We start from the raw sequence: 12,197 nt of genomic DNA on the forward strand, positions 1-12,197 counted from the left end.
GGGAGAGGGAGCCGGCGCCGCCGCGGGATCGGAGGCAGGGGCGAGTGAGATCGAGACCAAGAAGACGATGACGAAAACGAGGGAGAGTGAGATCTGTGATGAGGAAGAAGGAGAGGGAAAGATGCGTTGAGGAGCATGAGGAGGAGAGGATGAGAGAGTTGAGGGAGGGGGCAGAGGGGGGTTGGAGGAGAGAGGTGTAGGAGATAGGGTAAAATTAGGATTTTAAATAAAATGCATTGGAACTTGGGGAGATGTGAGCTGGAGGGGCCTGAGGACAACTTTTCCAAAAATTAGAGGTTGTAGCACATTGGTAAAAATAGGGGGGCTGGGGCACATTGATTTTTGGATTTTGGGGCATTGAAGCAATTTTTCCTTAAAATAACTTTAACAAAACCCGTTAGTAACTTAGCATGCGAGTTACGTCCGCAATCATTTGACTTTCTACTTTTTCCCCACTATTAACTTTAAAAATGATCATTTCCTGAAATAGCAAAGCTATGTGGTAAAAATAACACTCTTGCAAGTATGGCCCGCATTACATTTTCAATATGCGGCTAAATTTCACAGCCTCTTCGCCTGTTGAATCAAGCTTACTCAGAGCTGAATTGATATACATTTTTGATTGATTTTGTTTGAATTTACAAGATTTGAGGAGTAATATATTCAGAAGAAGAACAATCATATGAGAACACCATCTTTATTAGACAAATTTTGCCTCGTAAAGTAGTTTGATTCGATAACATATAGCCAAGACACATTATTCAACTCAGCAGTCCATTTCGGCAGTTTCGCTGTAACAATAACTTTCTGTAGCTGTAATTGCAGAAAATATAGCCGCAACAAAGCAAACAACAACTATAAAGTACATTCGATATTATACAAAAGTAAGCGAACTATACCAGAGCTTATTACTTTCAGCCTAGACTCAAAATCCTCAAGGGTTGAGCATCTGGTCCAAAAAATAACCCGAAGTCCTTCATCAACAACCTATCCCTTCAATTCACTGAGCAGAACCCAGACTTCTCGTGCCACAACCCACATCACATCGATTCGGATAAAAGAAAACAACTTAAAAACAATGTAACCCACATAAAACAGATATTAGGCTATGGCGCAACACAAAGGATAAAGACTTTTTTAGTAAAAACCAAGAGAAAGCGCTCTCCAAATGCTCTTCATTGCATCCAGAGACTGTCAAAAGACATAGCACCATGTCAAAACTCATACTAATTCAACCAGCTGTATTCCTTTTGGAAAATCTTGAAATTGCCCCCAACCTAATGTACTAAAAAACAAAACACTGGCCAAAATTATATGTCGATAATCTGATACTAGTATCTTTTGCAGGGGCAACTGAAACGTCCAATGAAAATGACGGATAACTAGTCCGCTGATTCTGACGGGTACTGCCCATTCCTCATCGCATGGTTTCCGAGAATGCCCCTCTCCTGGCGTGGGACCCTCTGGGGAAATCCATTTCCTCTTGAACGACCGCCGTTATACTCCCGGTCGTGGAAGTCACTTCCGCTGCTCCTGAAGTAACCTCGGCCACCGAAACGACCCCTGGGCACGTCTGATTGTTGATATCCGCCTCGTCCTCTCCCTCTTCCTGTAGAGGATGCAAAATGTTAAATACAAGGTAATAAATTATGATAGTTGGTACAATGTTGGGCAAGTTAAGAAACAAAATGCGAGAAAAACCATAGTAGCATAAATGAGAATGGTACGATGGAGTTGTGGATATAATATACTAAGAGATAAGATAAAAAATAAGAGCATTTGTACGGTGGCTAGAGTTTTGCTGCCATTGGGGATGAAAAGAGAGACATTCGAGTGACTAGACCTCCATGCACGAGTTAGGAGAATTGATAAGGTTATAGTTGACAAGACCAGGAGGACTAGAGGTAGGCCTAAGCCAAATTGAAGGATATAATAATAGATAACTTGATGGAGAGATTGCTGTTAAATAAGTGAAGGGAAGAATAGGATTCTTAGTAATGACCTTAAAATTTTGGGATAAAGACTTTGTTGATATTATACTAAATGCAAGAGACACGCACAAAAACATAACTGGTCAAGTAAGATTATACTCGTTGCCATTACTATATAGAGAATATTCAAGCAGTTACAAGAAGAAGAATGACCTTACAAGTAACAATGATAATAATTTTAAATGCTATAAAACTGCAACTTGACCGTCAAATTTTACATACAGAAAGTGCACAAAAGGGCTGGACCAAATCTAAAGCTCCCTTTCCCCACAGTCATTAGAAATAATCCATCCCCATAACTAAAGAAGATAATAGATAAGAGTTTGCAAGGAATAGATAAATGCTAATGAATACATTCAGGTCTCAGTTTACATTCTGTACGTGAACAAAGAGAAGGTCTGAATGGATCCCATGCCTTGGTCCCCATTTCCCAAACCTCAGAATACAATAGATGCAGTTCATAATGCCAAACTAGGCTATCCCTTGTGCACTCTCCCCATAAATTTTGTCAACATAAAAAGCTCCATTAGCAACAATTGATAGCTCTTCCTTATAATTTCAAGTACATCAAACTATAAGTGATGAAACCAGTTCTCTTGAGTAGAGTTGTGCACAAGAATCTATAAGGAAAAGGAGTTACTTTAGTAGTAAATATACATTTTGTTGCTCTACTACTAAGGTCAATTCAATGACAATAATGAGGATCAGTGTAGGGTATAACCCATAATCTGGAAAAAGAGCCCATAAGTGTACTGAAGGGCATGATTATGTACTCTCGACCTAAAACTTAAACCCCTTTTCACACTCCCACATGGACTCTCAGAATCTAAAACTAGTCAAGTAACTCCAGGTCAACGTTTGCGCCGTTCACGCCTCTCAATCTTTTCGACACAGAACAGTTATTCCTTTCATATTGAGTACTTAAAAGAAAAGTGAAACTGAAAGCAAAGAAGCAGAATGTTAGACGTTCATTAGTTATTGATAGCACAGACATTTGTTAGCACAAAACTGATCTTCCATCACTCCTGTAGTAAAAAATTCATATCAGAAAACAATGATACGATTAGGAAGAAGTTTGGTTTTCATGCACAAAGACACGACAACCTGCCTCACATGCACAAAATGAAAAAAATACAATTATAGGTTTAAATAAGAGATACCCACTTCCTCCTCCCATGCGAGATATGCCGCTATTAGGTCTCCTTTCTTCGACATATATTTGTCGTCCATTCACCAATATTGGGGATGCCTGTATAAATACAATAAGATCACACAAATCATGAGGATGTTAAACCATATAACCTTACGTTGATTTCCAGTTGATTACAGTAATGGATACCAGATAAAATCATGAAGATATAAACATAAACAAACAAATATATATCTGTCTATACAGAATACATTATCAAAAAAATTAGCAAAGCCACCAGAAAACAATCAACTCTGGTGTCATCAAGTGGAATTATTCTAAGCAACACGCCAACTTTTTAATAAAAAACTTAATTATACAGTTATGGAATGAGATAAAATTATCAATTCTTCACAATCTGGAAGTACTAGATTCTCCGTGTGTATTCAGCCACAAAGCACACAGAAGAAATAAGATCTGAAATAAGATCTGGTACCATCAGTATGAGTAGTGAGTCCAAATGTAACAAACCTGGAGTGCAGTCTGAACGCTGGCAGCATCCTCAAATTCAACAAAAGCATAGAAACCACCGGAATCCTACACATTTAAAATTAAGAGTCAAGTCCCTCACAACTTAGAGGACAGAAGAGATCCAAGAAGCCAAGAAAAACACACCTTGCGACTCCTGACAGTAACCCCATTTTCCCTAATTCTTCCAAAGTTTTTGAACTCATTCTCAAGATCAGAGGCAGAAACAGAAGATGACAAGTTTCCCACATAAACAGATTTGACTTCACCTAAAATAAGAAACGATATTAACCAAAAAATATTTGCAAAAGTGAAAGCCAAAGAACAAAAGAGGGAAACAAAATAAATCAGGTGACTCTGTAGAGCAAATCATTTAAGACTTCCCTCGGGTTGCAATGGTGGCTGTATCCTACTAACCCGAGTCGCCTGACTCAAATTTCGACTTAAATAGGCTTGAGTGGTATTTCAAATCTGCAAACGATATTGGATGGGGAGGAATTTAAAAATCCAACAGAAAGTTTATAGGTCTTGGATGTCGATATACTTGTATATAAATCAACTAACCCAATAACCCTACACTAAGTGGTGAAGGGACGTTCACCTATTGAGATTCTAAGATATACTGTAATCTCTTAAGATTCTGCGATATCATAGTACATAGAGTGAAATTAAGCTCAAACAATGACAATCTCTTTAAGATGAAAATTAGAGCGGTTTATATATTATCCAGAATGTTATTTACAAAAGGTTAATTGCAGATACATTCCCATAGTATGATGGCAATCATGGTATCACCACTTATATCCCCTTAACTATTTCATTAGCACTCACAACTAGTGTTATCAATGCGCAATGTGCAATGTGGGGCGCAAAGTCCCTTTATGTGTACATGTGCAAGGCGCAATGCAATGCACGCGCCCAAGCTGAGCGAGACACACACGACACACATAATTTTTCAAGATAAATAATCAAGCATGAAAGAACATGTTTATAAATTGATACTGTCAACACACCCAAACATAGTGTTTAAGGTCATAATTTTCCAAATCAAAAGTCAAATCAAGACTAATGTCGAAGAAAAATCAATTAGTAAACAGGAATGAGTTAAGAGTCCTCAATCAAGCTAGTAAACTGACCTAAAGAGTTTAATTTTCTTTTTGGGATATGGAGTATCAGGTACTCAATTGGAATGTTAAATGACAAAAATATACCAGGCTATATTTTGCATGCATCCTATGCGAAGTGCAAGAACGCTGTAGGCGCCAAAAATTATCTATAGTTCCCCGCACGTGACTCGAGACAGAGAGAAGACGATGAACGTCGCTATTCGAGTCACAGAAGCTCATGTGACGACGACAAACGCACGAAGTGAGTCAACGGACCATACGAAGTAACGAAACTTCGGAATAATGGAAACACGAACTGATCGGGAGCCTCGCGTCGCTTACGAAAGGCGAAGCGCCCCTCGTATCCCATTTATTCCACATATAATTCAATCATGGGAGCTTGTAGATCTCCTCGTTAGCTTTCCAACGCATCTTGAACCACGCAATTCCGAGTTCGGACGATGAAGATACGGCGGAAACGGACAGAACGCGCGAATCGAAGTTCAGGCCAAAGTTGGCCAAGACACCAAATGGTGTCTCGGCCAAGGCTTGACCGAGACACCCATGAGTGCCTCGACCAAGGCTTGGCCGAAACACCCATGAGTGTCCCAGCCAAGTCTTGGTCGAGGCACCAAGAGGTGTCTCGGCCCAAGCTTGGCCGAGACACCCACAGGTGTCCGTAGACCCGAAAAACTAAATTTTGACAGTTTAAAGCTGTTTTTCAATCGTTAACCGTCTGAATTTGTTTTAACTCATAGAATATCATCCAAGAACATGGTTAAGTGGTTACAACTGAGGATAAGAGGGAACCATCCGTTCTTATCCGAAAACAGGGGTCTCGAAGCCTATAAATAAAGCCCCAGGGCCTTTATTTTTTCAGATCTGGAACTCTCGAGCGTTGGCGAAGCCCTGTTGAATTGAGAACTGAAGAACCACGAATTTCGGAGGAGGAGACTTCAGCGAATTCTTCGGCATAAAGGAGAGTTCGATAGATCTGAAGGCCGATTCTTTTCCTTGAGATCGCCTCGTTGCGGTGATCTTGAGAAGAGTGATTATCTCGCTGTTGCCGAGATAATTGCTTCGGTTTCTTGATTCCTTCGCAAATCGACGAAGCTCCGGATCTGATCTGATCGTTTGGTGATCCACGGATATCAACATCCTCGTCACAGGCTAACATCTCACGCAAGCAGCAGGCGATAAACACCCATTGCGCTGTTTGACAAGAGTTGTACTTTTTTTGTTTTTATTGTGTAAAGGTCTTATAAAAAGACTAATTTTTGTTTTCATTGTAACGTTTGAAATTGTAATGAACACAGCAATGAATCAATCAACTTTCTCTCCAAACAGACGCTGCCACATCAGATGCAGGAGGCATCGCCACTGCCTCTCATCCGAGGGTGCACGAGGCACAATGAGACGTAAGCCTTTGATAACACCGCTACAACCCACTTAGCCTCAGAAGATGTTACATGTTGGCCCTCGATTTGGTCAGTTTAGTCTTTTTAGTTGAACTCGGGACAAAAGATAGTTGGTCATGCAATTCCCATGTGACATCTCAAAGCAAATTGGCGGTCATATTGCTTGAAGTTCATGATAAGTGCTAGTAGAACAGTTTACGGGGTATAAGTGACTGTACCTCAATAGTACAGGGGCATACCTCAATTAAATCTTTATAAAAATAGAGATATTATTATCCTTCTTATTTTGATATTTGTTCCCGTTTAATATTTCATCAGATGACTTTAGAAGGAATGGCTCTAAATGTTAGTACTGCCTTGTGGGTGAAAATTCCATTATTTATGTAAATAACAGGTTTGCTTGTTGTTGTATACTATGAGTCTCTGGCTTGCATAAATATTAACCACGCCATTACCTGATAGTTATTATAAAGCTTCTATTACGTATGCAAAGAATAGATTTATTTTGTTTCTTTATACAACTCTTACTTGTAGACATATTAACCTTGCTTGATAAGTGTTGAAACCTGACAAGAATAAAAATAAAAATAAAGTGAATCAGGTTTGGGTACACAAAGTGCTCAGTGGTTTCCCTAGGGTAATGGAGACCCTCAAAGCTTATCGAGTTTGAATATGAATAGAATAGTTATTAGCTCCAAAGTCCAAACCAGATACCAAGAAACAGCATAAAGGTGATAGCATCAACAAATTCCATAAGGTTTCATAGCACTCAAATCCAACCCCTCACCCTCCAACCTCCCAAATCCTCACGTACACAAACACTTACATGCAAAAAAAGAAAGAAAAAGAGGAACAGTTAGGACCAAAGCCAAAATCCCCTCTCGATTCATTCCATGAACGAGAGGTCCACAAATTGGACGATCAAACCTTTAATCAGTTAGGATCGTCTCAAATCCTATTTTGGTCAAACCTTTAAACAGTTAGGACCAAAGCTAAAATCCCCTCTCGATTCCTTCCATGAACGAGAGGTCCACAAATTGAACGATCAAACCTTTAAACAGTTAGGATCGTCTCAAATTCCCATCTTGGTCAAACCTTTAAACAGTTAGGACCAAAGCCAAAATCCCCTCTCGATTCGTTCCATGAACGAGAGGTCCACAAATTGAACGATCAAACCTTTAAACAGTTAGGATCGTATCAAATTCCCATCTTGGTCAAACCTTTAAACAGTTAGGACCAAAACCAAAATCCCCTCTCGATTCGTTCCATGAACGAGAGGTCCACAAATTGAACCAAACATACGTACATAAAGCATACGAGAACATCAGCATTCTAAATTCATGATACAAATTAGATGATTTAAAAAGCATGGCTGAGTACAGAAAAGGTCCAAATCCATGACATTTACAACTAATTATTTTCACCTTTGAAAAAAAACTTAAATAGATAAGCATGAAAGTGCCCTCACTAGTCACTATAGGCGGTTTTTCACAGAAAATTGTGAAAATGGAGAGGAAGAACTAACCTTCATCCTCTACTGTCGTGACTTCCTCCACTGCTTCCCAGCTGGAATTTTCAGGCTGCACAGGAATTGCAGGATAAGACTGCTGGGAAGTTGCCACTTGTGTGTCTGATACCACGGGGTTGATTTTGCTCACTGGAGCAGCACGAGGCATGGAGTTGCTAGCTTGTCCTTTTGCATGCCGTAACTGTGAACGCAGCCTCATAAATATATAACAAAGATGCAAGAAAAGGAGCCAAATAACACATTTCACGTAAGGTAAAGGATAAACTCATACGATGGAAGCATAGCTTTGCTTTGGCCTTTCTCCTAGAGGTTCTGCAGGTGCAGGTGGGTCTCGCACCAGAGTAGCTGTGTTTGGAAAAGAAGCAATAGGCTCTTCTGCAGGAATTTCATCTAGTTTCCCAGCTTCAGAAATTTGCTGAGGTTCAGCTATGTTGTATTGATGTTCAGATAAGCTGTAATGAGGTTCAGGCATAACATACTGAGGTTCTGGTATGCTATATTTATCAACTGTGTTGGTCTCCTCTGCATGAAGCGGAGCCACATACTCCCTAGCCTGCAACTCTTCTTCAACAACATTGACAGGAGAAACATAGTCTCTAGTCTGGATTCCTTCTCCGCCCGTGTATCCAAAACCTGTAAAAAGCATCACTAATTTAGTATATCAATAATGTACATAGACACACAAGAATAACTATATCCCATGACCTGCTTTAGAAGTCGAAGGTCTGAGGAAAGTGTATAACTAGGAGTTTCCAACCTAGCAAGTCATTCTTATGATGTTGTTGGTAACTCATCACATTCAGCCTTTTATTGACATCAATCATTTCCACTACCTTTGCTGCTGTAAAACATATAAAACCTAGGAGTTTCCCTTCTAATTGTGGTTGTATAAACAGAAAGAAAAAGAAAGCTACAAAGTTGAAAACATTAAATATAGAATCACTATGTTGAGGGAGAAAATCCTGATGGGACCAACTATAGCATGTCAATGTTTCATCTCAACAGGATCTAGTTAATTTGTCAGCCAGAAAAAGACAACAAGTGAAATGGCACAGATAAACGGATAACTGTAAAATGCAGATGTTACCAAACACTTTCTGCTATTTAAAACTCTCAAATATCCCGATACATGAATGGTAACATTAACGAAATTAAATAGAAAATAATGGATCAATAATATAGAATATGTTCCAAAACACTGCTCCAAGGAAGAAAAAATGTATGGGCACATTATCGAACAATTTGAGAGATAGCTACATGCCAACAAGTAGGAAGCTACATGTTTCAAAGAGTATAGCATTAACTATCTATCTTCAAACATGCAAACCATTGATCATTCAAAAGTGAGAGAAATGTCCTAGCCATACAAAATATATCTAACAAATTGAATCAATCATAGAATCATACCAGGATTTTGCATATGATGATTGGCCACATTACAGCTATTATCATAATTGTTATGTCCCATCATAGTAGCAGGGGGATGCACTGTTGTTTCCTCATCAAGCAGGTGAAAAATGTCATTGAGCACAAAGTATCCTTTTTCTTGTGGAGCAAGGAAAAAGGTCTGTGAAAATTTCCTCCTGCCACCACAATCCTTCATTTGCACGAAACCAGAAACCATAACGAGAACACCTCCAGACCAAGAGCTTAGACCATTTACATTCTTGATCTCAATTGTCTCAAAGTTCAGATCCAAAAGAAGATTGTGAATATTCTGCAAAAAAAGAAATCATCAGCAAGGGGAAGAGCTGCTGCTTAATGAACAAAGTTGATGAAGTAAACATTCCTGAGGAACATATTTTTGCAGGAATCAGAGAGGGAAAAAAATTTAAAGGACTGATAGTCCATGAGTTTATATAAATTATACATTTATTGTTAAAGCTACAAAAGTTGGTACGTTGCAGCACTCAAACAGCTTTTGCAGCACTCAAACAGCTTATACACGAGATATTTTGGTGGATTCCTTATATGTCCTCTTTAATAGAAACAAAAGTTCATATATATTATATGTTTATTATTAAAGCTACAAAAGTTTGTATGTTGTAAACTATCATATCAGTTAAGATAATGCTACAGTAAGCATCCAAATGGATAAAAAGTCAGGTTATACATGAGATTTTTTTGGTAGATTCCTTATATTTCCTCTTTAGTAGAAATGAGCACAAAAAACAATGGACCTTAAGTTTTAACAATAAAGGCTGTTGTGTCTATCCTTTCAAGAGAGTAGCCCTCATTTTCAATGTTACACATCTTCTACACGTAAACTTTGTATGTGAAAAATTAAAAAAAAATCCATTCCTCGATATTTCTAGCAAATTATCATCACATTCTTGATACTTCCCAGAAACTGCTATGGTTGGAGCTTCCCAATTACTGGTGTTTATGGTTAATTACTAGAATCATGATTTGAAAAAGAAACGAATATCATGTAGTATGTCTTTCTGAGAAAGAGAGAGAGAGAGAGATGCAACTTAAAGTGACAAAGATACTGTGAGTCTGTGAGAGCTAACTATCAGTGTGAGGGAACTAAAATCTCTTATAAACCAACAATTGATTCCCATTTAGTGAGTGTGGGTCTAAAATAGACCCTAACATCAACTACCCCAAAGCAAGAGTAAACAGGGTTTCACATTGTTAACAAACTTACATACATAGATCATATACAAGAAACACACATTTCAGTTCTATAGTCACTACACAGGATTGTCACCCCAGTTTCCTCCAGCCAAAATTTCTGGTATTAGAAAATCTAAAAAAATTATTTAAAAAAAACCATTATCAGAGCAACAGACTTGTCTCTACTCCCATCAGCTTGAATCATAGAACTCTTTAAGCCCGTAATTAATTCTCAATTTAGTCATTTTGGAACTAATTGGACCCAAATATGATACATATAGAATATACAAGCAACCCACATTTCATTTCTACAGTCATTATACATGATTCTAACCTAAGTTTCTCCCAAATAAACATTTTACTATAAGTAATTCAGAGAAATCTTTAAAAAATACCATTATCGAAGCAACGAATTTCTCTTTGCTTCCATCGACTCGAATCATCGTACTCGCATCAGTATAGAACTGATACCCAACTTGTGGATTATCATGTATTATCCCATAGTACTGCTTAGCAAAAACCATAGCAATCTAAGAACAAGAAACAAAAAAAGGATTAGATCTAGATTAAATCGATAAAAAAATATCCAGATCCAAAAAAGGTTCCCTTCGATTACCTGGTTGACATTGATACCCGAGAACATGGCCGCCATTGTCGCCGCAAGCGATCATGCAACGGAAATGGAGCTCGATTTCAAGGGTTTCGAATTTTAGGGTTAGGGTTTTAAGTAGAGAGCTGGACTTTTATCGAAAAATCTCACTCCCGCTGATATCCCTCGCCTTTTATCTCGAGCGCAGCGCAGTGTAGAGGTTATGAGCCGATTTTGATAACGTGCGCAGCTTGGAGGTGGTGACGTGTTAACCGTTGGATTTGATGGGTTGTATTTTAACGTGCGGTTGTTAATTGTTTGAGTTAGGGCCCACGGATTTGGAATTTTGGGTCCGCAATGGTGGAAAATTATGGCGAGGTGCTAGTTCGGACTCCGATTTTTGAAGATCCAGATCTTTGGGTTTGTGTGAAAAATGTTATTATTATTAGGGAAAATTGCTTAGAGGAACTAAAAAAAGTTGGGTCATGCATCCTCCTCCCCAGCCCCAAAACCATAAGGGGCTGTTTGGTTAGAATTTTTTTCTCTTGAAAGCCTGCCAAAGTGTCACTTTTTGGCAGGCTTTCAGTCCAAATCACCTCTAAAAAAGAAGATTTTGGCTGAAAGCCTGTCAAAAAGTGACATTTTTGACACTTTTGGCAGACTTTCAAGAGAAACTTTCCCTTAAAAACAGGGAACCAAACAGCCCCTAACCCTCAAGCCCTTAAATTAAAATATAAGTGCAACCAACCCCCAAACAGTATAGATACCCACTATCTAAGAAATTAATTCCCAAATTACCCATTCTTCCCAATTTAAAACCCAATCCCTTTCCTCCCCTCCCCTCCTCCCTCCTCATCTGCATCCTCTCCTCCTCCCCCTTCCCCCTCCTCCTCGACCCCCTCCTCGGCTCTGTCCGCCTCCTCCCCCTCCCATTCCCTCCTCTCTACATCATCTCCGACAACCCCTCGCCTCTCGCTGTCGGAGGAGGCAGCGGCAATAAGACACACGGCGTCATCTCGAATCTCGCTCGCCTCGTCCTTCGAGGCATCGTCAAGCCTCTAGAAACCCTAGGTCAGAACTTGGACAAGAGATCTTTGGAAGCTTCGTCGTCGGCTTGCTCTCTGGTTTCGTTGGAAGTTTCGCATCACTCGCCGGCCAGAGGCGAGCAGGTATCAATTTGACTGTGTAAAACTTTAGGGTTTATTGATTTGATCACTGTTTTCTGTAGTTTCAATTCAATTTCTTGAATCTTAGGGTTTTTATTTTTGAGAAAAATTAAAAGCGCATTT

At 39.1% G+C, this 12,197-nt stretch overlaps 1 protein-coding gene across 1 annotated transcript; it reads right to left on the reverse strand.

Moving 5' to 3' along the window:
• On the reverse strand, positions 1,110-11,078 carry LOC109848549 (putative G3BP-like protein). The gene is made up of 9 exons (XM_020418104.1): positions 10,936-11,078; positions 10,715-10,849; positions 9,108-9,417; positions 7,972-8,333; positions 7,698-7,881; positions 3,796-3,917; positions 3,652-3,717; positions 3,156-3,240; positions 1,110-1,609 (listed from the first exon to the last, which is right to left on the reverse strand). Exons 1-9 carry the CDS (start codon positions 10,969-10,971, stop codon positions 1,383-1,385), a joined length of 1,527 nt encoding a protein of 508 aa, XP_020273693.1. The 5' UTR covers positions 10,972-11,078; the 3' UTR covers positions 1,110-1,382.

The sequence above is a fragment of the Asparagus officinalis genome, chromosome 7 (assembly GCF_001876935.1).
Source record: "Asparagus officinalis chromosome 7, Aspof.V1, whole genome shotgun sequence".
Classification (NCBI taxonomy): Eukaryota; Viridiplantae; Streptophyta; class Magnoliopsida; order Asparagales; family Asparagaceae; genus Asparagus; species Asparagus officinalis.